The 22,533-nt window shown below is 42.7% G+C and overlaps 1 protein-coding gene across 4 annotated transcripts in view; it reads left to right on the top strand.

The window, feature by feature from the left end:
* EPS8 (EGFR pathway substrate 8, signaling adaptor) overlaps positions 1-22,533 on the top strand; it is a 172,735-nt gene that overhangs the window by 97,111 nt on the left and 53,091 nt on the right. For all 4 annotated transcript variants that reach the window (XM_087935145.1, XM_087935143.1, XM_087935144.1 and 1 more), the window contains exons 4-8: positions 8,348-8,415; positions 8,621-8,782; positions 11,126-11,275; positions 18,537-18,619; positions 20,518-20,654. In XM_087935145.1, the coding sequence (XP_087791271.1) occupies positions 8,348-8,415; positions 8,621-8,782; positions 11,126-11,275; positions 18,537-18,619; positions 20,518-20,654 (600 nt within the window). The remainder of the gene's footprint in view (positions 1-8,347; positions 8,416-8,620; positions 8,783-11,125; positions 11,276-18,536; positions 18,620-20,517; positions 20,655-22,533) is intronic.

Here is a 22,533-nt window from a genome sequence, read left to right as displayed (position 1 = left end):
GAAGGCTACCCGTGGTCCCTATGAGCTTCGTTTTCAGCTGCGACAGCATCCTGAAAACCCCTGCCAGTGAAAATGGAGCTCCATTTTTGCTGGCAGAGGCACCATGGACTGGTCCTTTCTTTTTTCCAGGGTGGCCCCGCAGGCCATATCTAAGCACCCCGCTGGCTGGATCCGGCCCCTACGCCTTGAATTTAACACCCCTGAACTAGCCCATACCTGACGCACTTCCTGGATGAGGAGATAATTCTCAGCAGGTCTTCTAAAGATGAATGAAACCAGACAGATGAATTTAATTTTGGCCAGAGAGTACCAGATATACGCTGATTCTAGCTTTATGATATAGGACTTTGTAAATAACAACCAGGCCTAATTTGATCCTGGAAATTGATTCTTACTCCTTTTTCTCTTGTTTTGTTGTTAGATCCTTATGTGCATATAGATGAAAGTTCAAAGGCTGCCTTATATTTCCCAACCTTCAGAAATCTAGACAGAAATGGAACAAAAGAATTTAATTGGGGATCTTGTGTATATTGATAGAAAACTGCTAAGCAGTCTTGCTTGTAGTTGGACAAATGGATTACAGGCAACTATCAAGGGGGACACTGGGGTGCGATGGCTCAGCAACTAAGACGCTGAGCTTGTTGATCAGAAAGGTCGGCGGTTTGAATCCCTAGCACCACATAACAGAGTGAGCTCCCATTACTTGTCCCAGCTTCTGCCAACCTAGTGTTCTGACCCAAGCCTCGTTCAAATCAAACAAATACAAAGTATGTATAAAAGCAAATCTTTTTAATGCGGCGCTGTGAATTCACAGCCAAGAGTCATTCAAAACTAATTGTCCCAGATAAGAGCAAGCCCTTTCAAGGTTGTGAAAGGCTTCCAAGAACAAAAGACTTATTGCAGATAAGTATCCAAAACCAGAAGTTTCAAAAAACAAACTGGAGTAAGCAGGGCTTCAACAAGGATTCTGAGTAGAAAGAATTTCTTTGCTTCCTGAAAAGAAGCCAACCCCAAAGGCTGGCTTTTATCCCTTATGGAAGGGGCCATGACCTTCCAGCCTTATTCCCGAATTACCCGTGCTGCTTCAGCTTCTCTTTCCTTCAAGCAGCCCTGCGCATACATGCACTGAGCACTGGCTCCCCGGGGTCCTCTGTGTCACTGCTGCTAGACTCCCCAAGCTCCGCAGGCAGCACCCCACTCTCTGAAAGTCCTGGCCCCATCCCTGCATCACACACAGGCCCCTCATCTGAGTCCTCGCTGTCAGAGACCTCAGCTGTCTGCATCTGCTGCCAGTGAACCACAACACCTAGCAGTTGGAAAACATGTAAAAAATGCAAGTAGATAAATAGGGACCCCCTTTGGTGGGAAGGTAACAGCATTCTGTGTGCCTTCGGCATTTAGTCATGCCAGCCACGTGACCACGGAGATGTCTTTGGACAATGCTGGCTCTTCGTCTTTGTAGCAGAGATGAGCATCGGCGCATAGAGCTGGAAACGACTAGCACGTATGTGTGAAGGGAACCTTTACCTTTACCTTCCCTTATGTGCATATAATGAAAGTTCAAAGGCTGTCTTATATTTCCCAATGGACTGCAGGCAACTATCAAGGGGGACAGCTGTAGGATTTTAAGGAGGACAGAGTTTTTCTAGTCGTAGGGCGGATTGGTTCAAGATCAACATCAACAATAATATTATGTATATGTAGGCGTGATGCTATTTCCCTTTCAGAATAAGCAACGTTTTTGTAAAGGACGGATAAAAAAATATGAATCATAAAATACAGGAAACATCAAATCATTGGTGGGAGCCTGCTTTTTTGCCTGCACAGTTTTTAGCAAACACAGGTTGATTTCTATTTGATCTGCAAACCAATCCTTATTAAAAGCTTGTGTCTGCATGCATAGCATTTAATAAAGCTCTTCTTTCTTTTTTCTTTACTTCTTTTTTTTTTTAAGAGCTGTGTGTGACAAACAATTTTTCATTGCAAGTCTATATGTCAACACTCTTGCCTTGACATCTTCCCAAATGGAAATAATCACTGGGTGTAGGATTGATCTTAAATCTTCCTTCTTTTCCTTTCTTTTGAAAAATAATAATTCTCAGGAGCAGATGGGGTTTATTTCTTCAGATCGTCATCCAAGCAAAAAACCAAGAAAGGTAGCAGATGACAGCAGGTTTTGTTGCTCTGTGTGTGTGTGTGTACATGTGTGGGCATGTGCGCATGTGCGTGTATGCATGCACATTTTCAGTATGTGAAAATGGGGGTTGGGAAAGTCCGTGCAAATGAAAATATTTCAACATGTTGACCCAATCAAATGCTTCTAATATTTAATAATGGATTGTTGGACACCAAAATGACTGAGGAATTTTCCGATGGGGCAAGTTTATGCTTCCTAAATATATATGCGAGACAGGGAAGGATCTTATTACAGATTAACAGAGTTGGAAGTGGCCTTGTAGGTCACCTAGTCCAACCCCCGCCCAAGCAGAAGTCCCTACACCATTTCTTATCTGCTCCCCACCATCCAGTCAGAGCTGAAGAGGCTTCTTGGATGAGAAGAGAAATATCTTCAAAGAAAAAAACAGAAAGTCCAGTTGCCTCTTGAAAAAGCACCTTTGGGACTAAATCTTTGGCATGCTATACTTTTCAGAAAATAATAATCGAGGGCATTCTGCCCAGATCAGACACTGTGATCTTCTGAATTGCTATCATATCCCATACTACAGGGGTCCCCAACCCTCAGGGTACAGACTGGCACCAGTCCGTGGCCTCCCAGGAACCGGGCCAGGCAAGCAAGCGATGCCCCGTCCATGCACACACAAGATCCAGGGAACGTGTGAAACCAGACTCAGCCTGGTCTGTGGAAAAATTGCCCTCCACGGAACTGATCCTTGGCGCCCAAAAGTTTGGGGGCTCCTGTCACATACCATACTGGAGAAGAGCATGAGAATTATAGCTAAACAAGTCTAAGGCACTAAATTATGGGAAAACATAGTTTGAATATTTACTATGTAACAGTACTTCTCAAATTTAGCAACCTTAAGGCATGTGGACTTCAATTCCCAGAATTCCCCAGCCAGCAAGGGAATTCTGGGACTTGAATTCCACATACCTTAAAGTTGCCAGTTTTAGAAGCACTGCTGTAGCATAAAACTCAGGAGCTGGATCCTACAACCTTATTTTCCAGGCTCCTCAGTAGAGAAGATATATATTAAATAGGATTTAAATGTCTTGTGTAAAAAGCACATACATAAGCAGGCATTGACAGCACTTTTTCCACCATGCCCCATGGTGTGATCTCACAAAAAAGCCCCAAAGGCACCAATAAAATATAGAAAGCTCATAACATGTTGTGAGACATCTTATAAAATTGCCTAGGAAATGTGAGTATCATCAAACATGGAAGATCTGAATTATTACCTGACAGTTGAAATCTGCTACTTTAATTTGGAGGCCCTATGGGCATCATTTGGCCTAGGTGCCATTTTGGTGAGGCTGGCATATCTCAATGCCTAATTGGAGATGAGGGGAAATAGCAACCTGGCACTCATGAAGAACTGAGTTGAAAAATGCTAAAAAAATAATTTCTCATAGAATGAAATAAAGAATGTGATATTTAGGTAGAATGCAACTGAAAACCACATATTTATTTGATTTATAGTTCTCAAACAAAAATCAAAATAGACATAAATCACTACAGATTTGTCATTACATTAATCACTATAAATTTGTGATTTATAGTCACAAATACTTGACTGAACATGGCAGTGTCCTTGTCTGGCTTAACCTTCTCATTGTAACCAGCATGGCTTGAGCGGAATGTTTTTAATTTATACTATCAGATCTGAAACCCTTTGATATTATAGTATGTGATTGTCTTGGCCAGTTAAGGCTAAAGATCCACCTTACATATGCTCTTGAGAATAATAGAAAATTGGCTGTACATACAGGTGGTCCTTGGTTTACAATCGCAATTGGGATCAGAATTTTCATTGCTAATTTCAAGGCAGTTGTTAAGTGAACCAGGGTGTTGTTAAGTGAATCTGGTTTCTCCCATTGACTTTTTTGGGGGGGTTAGTCAGTTGGGAAGGCCGCAAATGGCAATCAACTAAGTGGAGAACATTGCAACCATCATAAATATATTCTGGTTGCCAAGCACCGGAATTTTGATCATGTCACCGTGAGGATGCTACAGTGATTGTAAATGCAACCACCAGTTGCAAATCACGTTTTTTCGATATGGTTTTAACTTTGAACAGTAGCTAAACGAATAGTTGTAAGTTGAAGACTACCTGTATCTCATTGTCACTAACTGATGGCTGCTTTCTTATACCAAATTTACTCCTGAAGAAACTTTTGGGTAGGAAGTTATTTTTAGAAAATGATTATACCACCTCTACTAATTGATGTTTAAATGCTATATTCAATTTTTGTGATGGAAACTATTTTCATTGTGTTGGTTTTTTTAGAAAATAGATAGTTATTTCCAAGAAAGATGAAAAATGAAGATTTAAAAATATTGGATGTGGTAAAAGTCACATGTCAATAGAATTGTTGACGGAATCTTGTCATTGCCTTCTAATATGCTGAGAGGAGTCTAGGACAATGAGGACACTACTGTCATCACCCATTGTTTCTCGGAGTATTGTTTAGTACTTTCCATTTCAATTATGGCAAACTTAATTTGAAAATATCTGGAAAAGCCCTGTCTTCCACTATTGACCTGGTTTTATTATTAATTGCTATGAGTGCTGTGGTAAAAAGAAGTGATAATTTTAATAAATGAAGTAATGAATCAGAAATAACGGACTAAGGTTTAGGATTAAGGCCTGCAGAATTGATGCTATAGCAACTGATGAAAGGATCGTTTATTAACTTTGACTAGCTATGGATCATGTAATGAAATATGGCTACTGTTTACTGAAAGGCTTTATATAGGAGCATTTATGCATACACAAACACATACATACTGTGTGAATGTATATAATACACAAACACATACACACACACACACACACACACACACACACACACACACACACTGGAGGTGGGTTGCTGGGGGTTCGCAGGGGTTCGGGAGAGCTCCTAGATAAGATACTGTGCAGTTCAGAGAACTCCCAAATCCCACTCCTGGCTAGTCCTGCCCACCCCTCCCCTTCCAGGAATCCCCAGGTGGGCCATTTTAAATGCAGGTAAGTGCAGGGCGTGCACAGAAGCTCAGGAAGGGCGAAAAATAGGCCTCCTGGAAGTTTGGAAAGGCTGGAAATGGGCCCATTCCAGAGAGCCTCCGGATCCTGGGGAGGCCGTTTTTGCCCTCCCGGAGGCTTGAGGAAAGCCTCCGGATTCCAGGGAGGGCAAAAATGACCCCCCACCCTGCTGTGGTGTACCATGGCCACACCCACTAAAGCCAACAGCCTGGGTTTGAGAACGCCGCACAATGAGGTGAGCTCCCATTACTTGCCTCAGCTCCCACCCACCTAGCAGTTCAAAAGCATGCAAATGCAAGTAGATAAATAGGTACCATTTCAGTGAGAAGGCAACAGTGTTCTATGTGACTTGGCCTACAGTCATGACCACAGAAATTATCTTCGGACAGCGCTGGCTCCCTTGGCTAAGAATTGAAGAGCACCACCCCTAAAGTTTGACATGACTGGACAGGGGAACACTTTACTTTTTTATTATATGTACATAGTGTTTGTGTGTGTTTAGGTGTATGTGTGTATACTGAATATATACTTCATATTTCAGGGACTTGCTTAAAAGTTTTCTCTAGTTTGTTTAATAACATTTGATGTATGTAAAAAAACATACAGAAAATAGTTTTGCAGTATACGCTTGCTTTGTCAGAAAGTGAGATTTCTCTTCCTGGATAGTGGATAGTGAAAACATGCCCCAAACATATTTCCCACTGTAACATGCAAAAAATTATATATTTATATTTATATGTATGGCACTCAGCTTTGTTCGGGCATTCTCCCACATCACTACAGTTGTGCCTCTACAGTTTTAGCAACATTTCGGCAGAATCTCATCTGCCATCATCAGGCTTCTGTATTGTGTTCATCTGTGAGTCAGACTTTCACAGCCGTTTTAGTTTTAAATTTGGGGCTAGCCTACTGCTGTTTCAGAATGGTTTTTATGAGCTGTGGATAGTGAATGGATAGTGAATGAATAGTGAGCTGTGATCCTGTTGTTTGGCTTCGCGTTCAGAGAAGGCGTACCACAGCTACATCACTACCCGCTTCAAACCCCTCCGACCCTTGGGCATAGTATATGTCAAACCCCCAAATCCTGCAACTATACTTGGTTAATTCAGGTTTAGGGTTAAGTGTGCAGTGTGATTTCAAATAAAATAGTAAAAGTGGTTGGCTTGTGGAGTCATTTGCGTCTCCTTTGTTTGCCTTTTCCCTCCCAGATGGAGTGTTTCTTTTCAAATTATGTGTTGCGTGTGAGAAGGCTGCTATTTTCATTGCTCATGAAAAGGCAGTGATGGATTCACAACCAGGCATCTTGGGAGGGTTGAGTTGCCCATCTTTGAATTTGGAGAGCTGCTGGCTTTTGATTAAGAGGCAAGAGAATATCTGGTAAATTGGCCCTTTAAATCACGTTGAAGCTCCTGTATATGAAAAAAACAGCCCAGAGCGTTTCTGAAGTCACTATAAGCTGCTTTAATAAGGCAGTGCCTGGAAACCAGATGAAAAATACTCTACAATCTGGTGAAAAAATTAGCAGATGGGTTTTAATTATAATTTCCTCTTCAAAACAATATCCTAGATCATCCTATACTTACAATCACAAATGAGCCCAGCATTTCTATTGCTAAGCGAGGCAGTTATTAAGCCAGTTGCTCCTCATTTTATGACTTTTTTTTTTTGCTGTGATCGTTAAAGCAAATCATGCAGTTGTTAAGAGAAGCATGTGGTCATTAAGTGAATCTGGCTTCTCCCATTGACTTGGCTTGGCAGAAGCTGGCTGGGAAGGTGACAAATGGAGATCACATGACCCAGCGACTGCAATTGTCATAAATACATGCCAGTTGCCAAATTTTGATCATGTGATCATGGGGATGCTACAACAGTAATGTGAAAACTGACCATCAGTCATGTGATGACGCAGGGCGTAGCACAAAGGCAATGCAGATAATCAGTAGGAGTCCCTTTAATTAGCTCCAATTTTGCCCCCAATGTCCTGGTTACCTTCTGGCTGGAGAAAAACTCTCTCAGGAACAGCCTTTGGCTGCAGAGAATCAAGTCCAAAACATGGTCAACAAAAACTGTAACTATAAGTAGAATCAAGGTAAAATGAGGTAATTAGTCTGATAGGGCAGGAGCAAGAATTCCAGACATGAAGGCACAGCAATCACTTAACACAGTTGGGAAGACGCAAGGAACACAGATAACTAAAGTCAACACAAGATAAACTCATGTTTGCTCCCTGCAGCTGCTGCACTCAGCATGCATTTCTTTTAAACTCTCTTCCTAGCTGTGGATAATGAAGGGAATCAGGGCCCTTTCCTCCCCCGTAAGCCACGCAACCCACATTGCTCTCTTCTCCATTCCTCTCTGCATGCCCTAGGATGAAGAGGAGGTGGGCCAGGGTCTTCCTCTGAACTCCCTCTCCCTTGTTCTACCTCTTCCCTGCTCTGACCAGCCAGACCTCCACAGCCAATGGAGCCATACTCCTATTCCCTGTCAACTGTTCATCTTCCTTCTCAGATTCAGACTCCAACAGGGGCATGACAGGTCACTTTTTTCAGTGCTGTTGTAACTTTGGTCACTAAATGAATGGTTGTAAGTTGAGGACTATCTGTATTGGGAATATTGCAATTTAAACAGAAGGACTTCATCATGAACATAACTGATTGCATGCCACAAAGGACAGTTCCAACTATGTCCATACCAAGCAAACTGAAAGATGTAGACAATCTGTGGAATGTAGCCAGATATTTGGTTTATCACCTTAAGACAGTCAGGAAGTTCAATAGATAACCACGGTGATCTTGTTCACACACCTGGCTAAGCTGTAGCTTACTTAATTATGAGTTTTTGAATAAGCCTCAATTTATTGGATTGATCCGATGTGCTAAGTTCTAAACAGTTGACAAGTCTTGGTGGCACATTGCACTTAATCTATGAAGCCAAAACCAAAGTTTCTACTTTCAGCTGGTGAATCAATCCATTGTCTGAGATTTAAATTAGAATCAATAGATTAAAAGCCTATTCAGTGATATTAACTTATCTTAATTCAGGGATACGCAACTGGTGCCATCAAAGCTCCCCACCCACTGATATTTTTAAATAAATGTAGTATTCTAATATCCTCTTTTTCTGTTTTTGATAAAAACCAGAGCAAAGGAAGAATTATGCACGAGACAGCATCAGCAGCATTTCAGAGATAACGCAATACCATGTAGAGGTAAGATTTTTTTAAAAATCTTATTTTATTTATGCATCTCAAATATATCCATAGATAGAAATGGTTGGTTTTTCTGTTCTCTCCGTTTTATTTTGTAAGCAACCTGTTTTGCTTTTCTAAAAAGAATCTCTCAAAAAGTTTTAAGTATCTGCTCTGATGATCCTTTTGTAAACATAGATCTCCTTTTCTTTTGCCAACCTGTCAGCACCTCACCACTTTTGTTCTGGATCGGAAAGAAGCCATGATCACAGTTGATGATGGAATAAGGAAGCTGAAACTCCTGGATGCCAAAGGCAAAGTCTGGACACAAGACATGGTTCTTCAAGTGGATGACAAAGCTGTCAGTCTAGTGGACTTAGAATCCAAGGTAAAGACTCAGTAATAAGGTTGATGTGTTGACAGCGTAGGGTGAAGGTCTTAAGCAAGGTGTTGAGCAGGTGTGATGACCCGGGGCATGGCACAAAGGCAACACAGTCAGATAAGCAATAAGAGTCCTTTTATTATCTCCAACTTTGCCCCCAATGTCCAGGTTACCTTCTGGCTGGAGAAAAACTCTCCCAGGAACAGCTTTTGACTGCAAAAACTTAAGTCCAAAACATGAGCAACACAAACTGTAACTTAAAGTCCAAACAAGCCAAACTGAAGTAATTAGTTTGGCAGGGCACGAGCAAGAATTTCAGAATTGAAGGCATGGCAAAACTCACACTGTTGGGAAGACGCCAGGAAGCCACGACAACACAGGATAAAGTCATGTTTGTTCCCAGCAGCCTGCCTTTCTTATCAACTGCCTTCCCAGCTGTGGCTAATGAAGGGAATCAAGGCCTTTTCCTCCCCTGTAAGCCACGCAACCCACATTGTTCTTTTCTCTGTTCCTCCCTGCGTGCCCTAGAATGAAGAGCGGGTGGGCCTGGGTCTTCCTCTGCACTCCCTTTCCCTTGTTCTATCTCTTCCCTGCTCTGCCCAGCCGGACTTTGCCCTTCCACAGCCAATGGAACCATACTCCCACTCCCTGTCAGGTGTTTGTCTTCCTCCTCGGATTCAGACTCCGACAGGGGCATGACAGCAGGAGTGTCAGGCTCAAAGTCCACAGGCCTGATCTGGCCCATGGGGTGCTTAGATCCGGCCAACCTGGAAGCAGTGAAGGACCAGCGGTGCCTCTGCCAGCAAAAATAGAGTAGGTGCCCCGACATGAGTGATGTTGAGCTGGCTATGCCCACCCTGGCCACACCCATCCCAGCCACGCCCATCCCTCCCCCCTGAGATCAAACACAACCCTGATGCAGCCTTCAGTGAAATTGAGATTGACACCCCTGGTGTAGAGGAAATGGAAAACATTTTCAGAGTTTTGATGAGAGCCGGGCACACATTAACTGATGACAATTATCCAACCAATTAGTGAGCCAAAAAGTTGGACTTATGGACAATTTCTCTCAATTTTGCCAGGGCAGAAGAAATTATCCAGCAGTGAGAATTTCACTGTTGTTTTCTCCTTTGAAAAAATGTTCAAAAGCTAATTCTCATTCATGGAATACCATGAAAAATAATAGGGGTGGAAATCAGAGAATCCATCTTCCTGGCCTCCTCTAGGTTTATATTATTTTTCCTCACTTTGTTTCCTGTTGTCATATCTTGAGTCAATACCGTGTTTCTCACAAAATAAGGCCAGGCCTTATTTTTTTTTTGACCCCCGAAAAAACAGCTAGGCCGTCTTTTTGGGGGTGACTTAATTCCCCCCCCCCACTTGCATCCTCGGGCAGGTGGGTGGCGATGGCTTGGATGTTGACCTCAGCGTTGGTGGGGCACTTTGTATCGGGAGACCTTCCGCCACCGTTACTTTCCCTTCTCCCCGTGTTGCCGTGGCATTTAGAGCAACACCGCAGCGTTTGCCGCAGCCACGCGGGGCCGGCCAGGGCTCCTCCCTGCAACTGGAGCCCAACGGAGACACTCGGCTTCAGGCGCTCCTGTCGCCGCCTTCCCGGGCATCGTTCAAAGGCAAAGCCCATTCTTTTAAAAACGATGCCCTACAAAGCCTCCCCTGCCCGAGAGGGCAGCCAACCCCACGGGGGGAGGCAAATTCCCGAGCCACAGCGCAGGATCGGCCCACCCCGGGAAGCGACTGGGTGCTTCTCCCGGGGTGGGCCGATCCTGTGGGAGTTTCGCCTCCCCACATGGGGTTGTCGTACCGGTAGTAGGGCGTCATTTTTAAAAGAATGGGCTTTGCCTTCGAACGATGCCCAGGAAGGCGGCGACAGGAGCACCTGAAGCTGAGTGTCTCCGCCGGGCTCCAGTTGCAAGGAGGAGCCCTGGCTGGCCATGCGTGGCTGAGCCAAACACCCCATGGCTGTGCCAAATGCCGCGATATTGTTCTAGGCTGCGGCTGCGGGGAAAGGAAAGCCGGTGGTGAAGGTCTCCTGATCTGAGGTCGCCCTCCAAGGTCACTTAGGCGCACCGTAGCCAGGTATGCAACAAAGTCTTCCCCAGGCCCCCGTTCCCCTCCATTTTGCATGTTTAATATAGGCCTTAATTTGGGGGAGGGGCTTAATTTCATTTTATGCCTATAAAACATGCTGGGACTTCCTATTGGGGGAGGGCAGATTGTTGGAGTAACACGGTAGTATATTTGGGGATATATTGGGAAGATGAGAGAAAGGATTTGAACCATGGTGAAGAATTTTGTACATCCCACTTCTTCCTCCCATTTACTTTTCAGAATGAACTTGAGAACTTTCCCTTGAACACAATACAGCATTGCCAGGCTGTGATGAATTCATGCAACTATGACTCCATCCTTGCTCTGGTGTGCAAAGAGCCATCGCAAAGCAAAGCAGACCTCCATCTTTTCCAGTGTGATGAAGTCAAGGTAAGGCAAAATACTGCAGTTAAACACAGGGAGTTAGAATATATTAGGCTTTTTAAAATTTGCTTGCTTATTTGTTCCATAACCTTACCCCGCTGTCTTCAATCTATCGTCTTCTACATCTGTTGGATCTTATATTCTGAGTTAATAGAAAATTCTAGCAGCTGTAGCATCAATGCACTAGGACAGTGATGGCGAATCTTTTTGTTGTGGTGTGCTGAAAGCACATGTGTGCATGATAGCCCGAGCATACCAGCACTCACAATGCAATGCGCCTCCCCCTGTGCATGTGTGCACAACTGCCTGCCCCCTTACCTGCACTGCGCATGCACACACCTCCCAGCTAATTTTTGGCCTGTTTGAGGCCCTCCCAGAGGCTTCTGGAGCCTTGGGAGACTGAAAACCGGCCCATTTTGGCACTTCCGGTATTTCCGGAAGGCCTGTTTTTCAGCCTCCCGAGGCTGAAAAAGGGTGAAAATGACCTCAAATTGGCTGAAAATCAGCTGGGAGGCGTATATGTGCACAGTGCAGGTAAGTTTGGCTGGGGCTCGTGTGCCCACACAAATGGCTCTGCATGCCACTTTTGGCACATGTTCCATAGGTTCGCCATCACGGCACTAGGAGGATGGCAGGCTATGGAAAAGTTTAAATATGCCGTTCAGACTTAAGAACTGAACAAGATCTTGTTCATCCCTTGGTTCTGAACAAGACCCATCAGGTCTACTTTAACCAATGCCAAGCACTAATGATGCTACCTAGTTGGGTAAAATAATATCTGCAAATAAACAACTCTCAGAGATCAGCAAGGATTCCGCCTTTCAACCCTGAGATCCAAATTTTCTGTTCAGTTGGTATTCTGTTGGTATCTATTGACACACAATAGATGCAAACTCAAGGTAAACTGCACCAAACTTGATTGCAGGAAATACAACTTCTGCAACAGAGTGGTCAATGTCTGGAAAACTCTACCTGACGCTGTGGTTTCTTCCCCAAACCCCCAAAACTTTAACCTTAGACTGTCTACTATTGAACACACCCCTTTCCTAAGAGATCTTTAGGGGGCGTGTATAAGCGCACCAAGATGCCTACCGTCCCTGTCCTATTGTTTCTTTTTATTTTTCTTATATGTATCCATTTCATGTATTCATAACTATGTCTATACATAGTTGTAATCTTATAATCATTTGACAAAATCGATGGGCCGATGTGAATGTGCGCCTAAGTGTGTGCCGGCCTGCCACCTATGTGAGTCAAGCTGCGTGCATGTGTGCTGGCTCACCACTTGCATGGCCCACTTCCCAATCAGCCGTGATCTGGTAGTGGGTCATGACCTGGGAATTGGGCACCCCTTCTGTACACCTGGGAATTGGGCACCCCTTCTTACCACAGAAGGTATGATCCACCCCCTCTCTTTAGTCTTCAGGAAAGTCTTTTAAACCTATCTATGTAGGTTCTCAATCATCCAGGTCATGATTGTCCCAAAGGGGCTTTTTTCCAAAGGTTAACTGGACTTTCTTTATTGTTGTTTTTTTTTCCTTTGAAAACGTTTCACTTCTCATCCAAGGAGCTTCCTCAGTTCAGGTGCCAGGTGGCACGGAGTCTTGAAAGAGAAGGTGCTGTGTGGAGGTGGTTGATACACATAAGAGAGGAGGCACTAATTGAGGATGCATCCCACCTCTTTCCTCCAAACCCCTGCTTGCTTTTTTTTTTTTAGCTTGTTGTCATTTTTGTAATTTTAATTCACTTTTACGTTTACAATCGTTGTTATATACTATTTGTCCTGACGGAAACTGCTCGGAATCACTTGAGCCATAAGATGAGTGATAAATAAGTTTTAAATAAATAAATAAAGTAACTAATCCTAACTAAAAAAAAAAGTTTTTAAGAAGATTGGATAACCATTTGTCTGAAATGGTATAGGGCAGTGATGGCTAACCTTTTCGTCATTGTGTGCTGAAAGTGCATGCATGCGCATGCAACGCCCCCCCCATTCCCCTGCACATGCATGGTTTTAAGAATGATAGTCACCTAACAGTTGGGTTGGCAATATATAAACCAGGATACTCATTTAATACTGTTGTATCTTTAAGAGAATGCTATAATTGTGACTGGCTGAGGTTCCTCTAATGGCCATAAGATGGGGCCAGAAACCTGGTTTGTTCTTTTTGCATTTCCTGTTTCCTTTTGCCTGAACATCATTCTGCTTGAATTGCTGTGAGTCTTGCAACTGTTCACAAACTCCGTTTACTGAACTTTGTTTATGATACTAGTAAAGAAAAGGACTTCATTCTTGGATTATCCCTGGACTGATTGTTTTGAATACTAACTGCTTTAACCGTGTATGATTTGGACTGTTTGTTGGACTTTGTTTACCCATTTACTAGAAGTAAAACTTACATTTTACTATTCAGTGTATCTGTGTGCTGGTTGTGTGTTATTCATCACCATTCTCACTATGTTTCCCCGAGTGCACTCATTCTCCTAACGGGGAATACCTCAACACACATGCATCTCCCGTGCTCCCTCCATCCCCCCACACATGTGCGGCAGATACCTGACAGCTGGCAAGAGGCGCGCACGCATGCACAGTGAATCAGTTATGGGCGACAGCTTGCGTGCCAGCAGAAATGACTACGTGCCACTTCTAGCATGCGTGCCATAGGTTCTCCATCATGGGTAGAGGGTTTTTTGCCTAAGTAAAGAGTTGGCCTAGAAGACCTCCAAGGTCCCTTCCAATTCTGTTCTGTTCAATTCTGTTCTGTCCTGTCCTGTCCTGTCCTATTCTAAATAATCACCACTAATCTTCCACAGTAATTGCATGTGAAGGAAACTGATAGCAGCATTTATGAATATTCTTATATAAGTAATGTGATTTTCATAGCATTAAATTACCTTAAATCAGCTTGCTGTGTGACACTTCAGGAAGGCTTTGAGAAAAGCTATTCTGAGAATGTTTAGGATGGCTCACTGACACATAAATAAAATGATGATTAAATGACAGTAGGGAATCGATAAAAGATGCTGGAATCAGAGACCTATTTTAGTGGTTTTCTTCTCCAGACAGAATGTAATGATATATCGATTTGGTTTTTAGAACATGACTTGCTTGCTGAGGTGCTAAAGACATAGTGGGCAATGTAATAATTTCAGCTCCTAAACAGACTTCATATTCAAATTCTTATTTTTTTTTTAAAAAAGAATACTTATTCTGCATTTATTTAGAAATACAAATGCCTATGCTGTTGCTTATAGCCAATGACCCCGAACAGTACTTGACTTCCTGCCAACCAATATCCATAAATATTATGGACTTCTCTGCATAATAATCCCCCAGTGACACTTAGTGTCTAAATGAATTGGAGCAATGAGTGGCACTTTGGAGTATAATTGAGCTCTGTAAAGAAACACAAATATTAAATAAGCAGATATTTAGAAGCAAGTGGATCCCTGCCAAACGAATGTGGAGGAATTCCTTAAAAGCTTGGTCAGCAATTGGCTTTCCCAGAAGGCCCTTTTGATATTGAAATAAAAGATAATGAATCACAGTAATGTGAGTGAGCAGAAAGGGGTCTGGGACTCAGGATGGAAACCTTGGCAAAGTGTGCCACAAATGTAAACAAGGCAAATTCTGTGGAGGAAATCATTAGAATGTTGATTGAAAACAACACCTCTAATGCTTTTATATAAATCTGTGGTAAGGCTACACTTCCCAAAGGATTTTTGAGCAACGGCAGCGCAGTGGTCAGAGTGCAGTACTGCAGGCTACTTCTGCTGACTGCCAGCTGACTGCAATTTGACAGTTCAAATCTCACCAGGTTCAAGGTTGACTCAGGCTTCCATTCTTCCCAGGTGGGTAAAATGAGGACCCAAAATTGTTGGGGGGCAATGGGCTGACTCTGTAAACCGCTTAGAGATGGCTGTGAAGCACTATAAAGCAGTATATAAATCTAAGTGTTATGGCTATTTTTACAGTAGTGAAAAGAGTATCTAAAAAGAGGAGCAGCCAAAATGATTAGGGAACTTTCAGTACAGATAGGCCTTGACTTACAACAGTTCATTTAGTGACTGTTCAAAGTTACGGCACTGAAAAAAAGTGACTTATGACCATTTTTTGTACTTATGACCACTGCAGTATCCACTTGGCCATATGATCAAAATTTAGATGTTTGGCAACTAGTTCATCTTTATGACTGTTGCAGTGTCCCAAAATCATGTGATTCAATTTTGCAAACTTCTGACAAGTAAAGTCAACGGGGAAGGCAAATTCACTTAACAACCATCTGGCTAACTTAACAATCGTAAATAATGTCAACTCATCAAATATTTCTATGGTCTTTTTAGAGTTGCCAACAGAAAGGGAGGAGGGAAAGGAGTTTGAAAGAGCAGCGCTGCAGATTCGAAATCGAAAGTACATTCCAGAAATAGTTGTTCAAAGATAGCAACTAGGTGACTGAAGTTTCTGCTGTGTAAATATGTAACTGGAGAACATGATTGATGACTCTTGGCTATGGATATGTCTCACTGGAGAATATGAATTATGATACACCCAGGGGGTGGGGGTATATGAATTATGAATGAATTATGCGTCTCAGAGTCGGCTACACCCATGCAGTGCCAGACATGTTAACTCCCAATAAATCTTTTTGAAGTTTTGGAAGTTTGGCTCGAGACTCATGATACAATTGCCAGAATCCTGACAGATAGCCGACTTTGAGACACACAATTCATTTAACAAGAAAGGTCACAAAATGAGACAAAACTCACCTAATAAACATTTCACTTAGCTACATCAGTTTTGGGCTCCATTGTGGTTGTAGTGGAGTCTTTTACTTCAGAATAAAAAAACGGAAAAGGAGATGTGCTCGAAATATATAAAAGCATGTGTTTTGTGGTGGGAGAAAGGCATGGAAAATAAAGTTATTCTGCCTCTTTCACAAACACAATGGAAGGACTAAGGAGTCCGCCAATGAAACAGGCCGCAAAGGACCCCAGGACCCTGCAGCCATGATAAATACATGCCAGTTTCCAAGCACCCAAATTTTGATTGTAGGAACCCAAGGGATGCTGCAAGTGTTGTAAGTGCAAAGACAGGTCATAAGTCACATTTTTTTCAGCACTGTAGTCACTAAATGAATGGTCGTAAGTCTAGAACAGGGGTATCCAAACTCAAGGCCTGTGGGCCAGATTTGGCCCACAGGATGCTTAGATCTGGCCTGTGGGGCCACCCTGGAAACAGTGAGGAACCGGCCCTCAGTGCCTCTGCCAGCAAAAACAGGGCTCCAAGCTCTGTTTCTGGCTCTGACAGCCTCCTGCAACCATCCCGAGCATGCGGTCCTCCCAAGCTCCATTCTTGCTGGCATAGGGTTGCAGAAGGCCATCACAGCCAGAAACGGAGCTCTGGAGCCTGTTTTCGCCGGCAGAGCACTCAGGCTGCCACAGACGCCCTCGACAGTGACATCGAGCTGGCCACACACACCCTGGCCACACCCACTCTGCCCCCCCAAAGGTCCAACACAACGGTGATGTGGCCCTCAATGAAATCAACTTTGACACCCCTGGTCTAGAAGTACCAGTGTATGTCCTTCAGGAGAGGATTCCATAGCCTGAGAGTCCGACAGGAGAAGGACCTCTTCTGCTATATTAGATTACTGACCATTTGGCAGCAGAACATGCAGCTAGTTCTCAACTTACAACCAGTCTTTTAGCGATCATTCAAAGTTACGACTGACCCACCCAAAAGCTGCCGCGATGTTGAACTTATGGCTGCATGCCCACATACACCCACATGGCCTCAGGGTCAAATGTTGGGGGCTTAGTAACCAGCTCACCTTTGCAGACACGTGCATTGTCCCACGTCCATATGATCGTGATTTTTGAAGGGGATTTTGGGGGCCAATTCCTGGCACTTATTTCCAATTCCTGGAAAAAAAGAAATGCCTGTTGGATAAAATGGATTTTATTTACAACCATGGTGTTTGCTTGATGATCATGGCATTCACTGAATGATCACTGCAAAGTGCACCCCCCCCAAAAAAAAAATCAGGCCAAATCACATGATGTCTCGGCTTAAACCGCTATGACTTATGACATTATTCTGGGCTCCACTGCGGTCATAAATTAAGGACTGCCTGTACTTGGAATGCATCGCTTCCTGATTTAAAATAACAAAGCAACCTCATAGGAAGCCTGGGTGAATTCACAGAGAACCTTGTGATTCAAGGTTATACTCTTTTTTTAATGGTTGCGTGTTGTGCTTCCTCTGGAAATATGGAAAGCTTGTTTAAGCACCAGTTTCTAAACAACCATAGTGGAAGAAGATAGTCATGTTCCTCTTTGTTGAATGCATGAATATGGACACTGTATGACACAGGGTACTGGGGCAGGAGGCTGTTGGCTAGCTTCAATAAGGCTTCCTTGTATCTCCATATTTTAAGACACCTAGCACATTCCAATTAGCTAGCATAGACAGATAACATGTACCCATTTAGCAGCTTACTATTGTTTGCACTGATTTGATCCCCAAGGTTTTAGACTGAGATCTTTTTCATCATTTGACTATGTTCTTTTGAATTGGAATCACACCTGGCTGCATGCTGGATGTTTTATTGCTACGTTCTGTTACAAGCCATATGATTCCACTATAACTATTAACTCAACATGGATAGAAAAATAAACTTAGAGTGTCCATCATCTAGGTGTCTAAAATATGAAAAGGAAGGTCTTTGCTGCATCTCGTGTTATTTAAATTCCCAAATCATCTAATGAAGTTGATTGTCCACTGTTTCTGGACAGATAAATGGAATAGAATAGAATAGAATAGAATAGAATAGAATAGAATAGAATAGAATAGAATTCTTTATTGGCCAAGTGTGATTGGACACACAAGGAATTTGTATTGGTGCAAATGCTCTGTGTACATGAAAGAAAAGATACATTTGTCAAGAATCATAAGGTACATATCACTCCGTTAAACAAATAATTCCCTCAACACTGTCCAACTATTTACAAAGTCTGCACTACTATTACTATTAATCTTCTCATCACTCCTTATTGCCCATCCCCTCCCACTTGTGACTGTAGGACTGTAATTTTGTCGCTTGTATCCTTACAATTTATATTGAGTACAAGTGGAAAGTGAATGTTACGGAATTTGCAGCTATAAGATATGGTGGCAACTCTACCTATAAAGCCTCGGTGCGTTCAATAGATCGCTTGCTCAAGCATTCAGCAGTGCATCAAATTAATTGCTTCTGCTTCTGCTCAGGCCAACTTTATCCACGAAGACATCGAAAGCGCAATCAGCGATAGCAAAGGAGGGAAACCAAAGCAGAGACTTGAAACACTCAGGTAAAACCGAAGCCTTGCCTTGCAAATCTTTCGTAGTGTTTCTGGTAGGGCGTGCATTAAGAAACTGGTCATGCAGGCAATATATTTGGCCTGTGCAAAGCGACATAGATTCACTTTGATGAAGTGATTTGGGCTGTGAAGGGAACATGATTCACTGATGAAGCAGAGAGATTGTCCCATTTATCTCAACAAAGGAAATCAGGTGGCCTCAAATTATTTCAGATCTGTGGTGTGGGGGAGGAAGGCTGGCTTCAGCTCTCTTCCCCGGTGCATAAGCTTTGGGACTGCACATAGTAATGTGTGCCAAAGCAACACAGTTGGGTACACTGAAGATGCTGAGCATTTGCTGAAGCGACTCAGCGTGGTAGCCTTTCAGCCAGTGCTGAAGCAGCTTTGAGTAGCGTTTGATCCAAAGTTTCATCAAAACCTGGCATCTCTTCAGAGCTTCATACAATTCCACTGTATGTAAAACCTCCAATAACAGAAGCTGTAGCTCTTTCATTCCTCTTGCTAACAGCTTCAATAGAGGAATGTATTGTCCTCAGGCGTTGCGTGTCAGTTTCCTACTGGTGCCTGGCTGGTCACGGTACAAACAGAATGCTGAAATGAACAGATTTTTTGGTCTGATTCATGATGGTTCTTGTTATATTCTAGTAGATCCAAAAAGTAACTAATTAAGAAACACAATGGGGAGAACCCAGAAGTTTACAAAGTTATTCAGTGCCTCTCCGTCTCTTTTTCTGCCAAAGTAAAACAAAAGTAAAAAAAACCTACGCAATCTGGCAAAACAAGGTAGTTGTAAATGGCCTTGTTTCCAATTCTATACAGCTTGTGTTATTGCAGAGGAGAAAATGGTTATCCACTGAAATGCCTAGAAAGAACAGTTCTTGTAATGTTAAAGAGCGCAATAGAACATTTTGGTCCAGTTTCCACTTGGGTTAATAAACCAGCACGTTCTCAGCATTGTCCTTCCTTGGGCCTTTTTCAAATGCTGTGTACAATATTTTCTCTATTTTGGCCATGAGCTCTTTAAAACCAACGATTAAAACCAACAATTCGAAATTCCACTGCTGACATTTTGTGCACCTCTGCTTTGCTCATCTGCTATTGAAATCTGAACTTCAGTAACTAATACCTCTAGCACCAGGGTGTCAAATTCACATCGTCATGGTGGCGTCATGCAACACATCACCACTTTTTTCCCCTTCACTAAACTCAGGGTGGGCATGGCCAGCACATGATGCATTTGGAGTTTGACACCCCTGTTCTAGCATAAGAGGGCAGGAAAACCTGTATATTTAAAATAGTCAAGAGAAAGGTAAACATTTTTCTTTATTTTCCTTCTACTGGTTGTGCCCATCACAGAGAAAATTGGTTTATGTAGTCACAAAGAATTGACACCAACTCTTGACACCTAGTCAAATCCAGTTAAGCGGGTTCTGTGTTTTTACGCAATCCTGTTCTAAATAGAAGGTAGTTCTGCAATGGAAGGATATAAAAATCTGACGGTGCAGTTAAATGCAGTATTGCAGGCAAACTCTGCCCACGGCCTGGAGTTCGATCCTGATGGTGCTCAAGGTTGACTCAGCCTTCCATTCTTCTGAGTTTGGTAAAATGGGGGTCCAGATTGTTGGGGGCAATATGCTGACATTGTAAACCAACCAGAGAAGGGTATAAACCACTATGGAGCGGTATATACTGTAAGCCTAAGTGCTGTTGCCAAAACTCAGCTTCACCAAAAGGTGGATAGATGAACAGACAGATGATGAACGGATGGCCAGACTGACAATTGATCACTATGGCTATATATACAAATTGGCCAATAACAAGCAACTGAAAGAGGAGATCTTGTTTTCTTGATGTTTTCAGTGTTCTATCATTATTTTTTCCCTATCTAGGATGATTTCCAGAGCTGAGAGTGCCATTCCTCCACCTCCCAGAGCCCCAGCTCCTGTCCCCCCAGGGACTGTTACACAAGTGGATGTCCGGAGCCGGGTGGCGGCTTGGTCTGCGTGGGCAGCTGAACAGGGAGATTGTGAGTGTTGCTGAAACTTTGAGATGTGATTCAAAGACTCTGGGTGTTCTGCTCTGGACATTATGGAGCCTTGCCTTAGGGCAGTAGTGGCTAACCTTTTTGGGCTCCTGTGCCGAAAAATTGTGTGCTCGCACTCACGTATTCACATGCCAACACCCACAAGGCAATGCGCCCCCCCCCCATGCCCCCTGCACATGCACGCGTAATTCCCCTGCCGCCACCCCCTTACCTGCACTGCGCTTCCCAGCTGATTTTCGGCCTGTTTGAGGCCTTTTTCGGCCTCCCAGAGGCTTGAGGACAGCTACAGCTTCTGCAGCCTTTGCAGGCTGAAAAATAGGCCCGTTTTGTCACTTCCGACATTACAGGAAGTGATCAAATGGGCTTATTTTTCAGCCTGCAAAGGCTGCAGAAGCTGTCCTCAAGCCTCTGGAAAGCCAAAAAAGGCCTCAAACAGGCTGAAAATCAGCTGGGAGGCACGCACTTATGTAATGAGGTAAATTTGCCTGCGGCTTACGTGTCGGCACAAATGTCTTGGCATACCACCTGTGGCTTATGTGCCATAGGTTCTCCATCACGGCCTTAGGGCAATGTGATTTGTTCTCGTACAGTAAGTATCCTAGCAGAATAAATTGAAGGTATTCTACTCTCATTTAGCTCATGTTTCAACAATTGTTTTAGTTTGCTTTTTAAAGTAATATTTTGACCCACATCTGGGAGGTCACTCCATGGTGTCTAGAGTCTTGAGTATGACAAGACTGTTGAACAAGCAAGCTTGTAGTCAAATCAGGTATGGAGAAAGACAGCAATTAACATTAAGATTAAGAAGCCATGCCAAGGTTTTTTTTTTTTACAATGTTTGAGCATAAAATAAAGTGTAAGAACAAACCAAAGTGCCATAAATGGTAACCAGGACAAGTTTAAAAATGTAAAATCAGCAGTTGACAGGAAAAAAAATAAACAACAAATATTTACTGACATAGCATTTCTAATGCTAGCTTTTTAGGCCTAAAATTTGACAATTTTTGATTGTGCATCATCAAGCATTTCAAGTGTGCTCTTATTTGATTTAGAAATTCTTTCTAATTAGCCTTTCACTCCTGAATAGCACCAGTCATGATATCTATTCTTAAGGCACCTATTTTATGGGATTGCACATTTTATTAAATCATAAACTTAACCATATAGAAAGATTCAGATAATTGTTGGATATTTCACAGTTCAGTATATCATGTGAATACAATCACCATGCATTTCTTAGAGCTTGGCTGGATTTTGGCCAAATATTGTTTCCCAAATCTCAGCCCCTTGTGGTGGATCCCACACTTTACAGCACAGAAAGTCTACATTCCTCTCTAGGTGTCTCCATTTCAACCGTCTTAGGCATCAAGGCTAGAGAAAGCCTGACACAAAAGTCTTCTCTGTAAGCATCATATTTGGATGACATAAATAAGGAGATTAAAAATGGAATTCTAGCAAAAATAATGGGAGCATCGCTCCAATTCATGTTTAAATGTGTGGATTTCTTTGCAAGAATATTAGCAAAATTATGCTTCGTAGCTTTAGCAAGCTGAGTGTATATTTCTGTATTAGTTTAGTTTACTTTATTGTCATTGCACCTCGTACAACGAAATCAAACACCATCTTCAGTGCACATTATGACCATATTGACGATAGGAGACTGTTATATTCTCAAAATGACTAGAAGGTCCTTACGTAAGATGCTTTCTGTATTCCTCCAATATCTGAGATATCTGTATAATAGGGCCAAGGACTTCTATTATGATAGTTCTTTAAATACTGGGTATGCATTTTGGGTGGGGCACTAGACCTTGCTCTCTTCTTCCAATCCCATTTACATTTTCCAAACATGTAACCATTG

Source organism: Pseudonaja textilis, chromosome 5 (assembly GCF_049901715.1).
Source record: "Pseudonaja textilis isolate UNSWEBS1 chromosome 5, rPseTex1.2, whole genome shotgun sequence".
NCBI lineage: Eukaryota > Metazoa > Chordata > Lepidosauria > Squamata > Elapidae > Pseudonaja > Pseudonaja textilis.
Note: the sequence above shows the minus strand (reverse complement) of the source record. Positions and strands in the feature narration are given on the sequence as shown.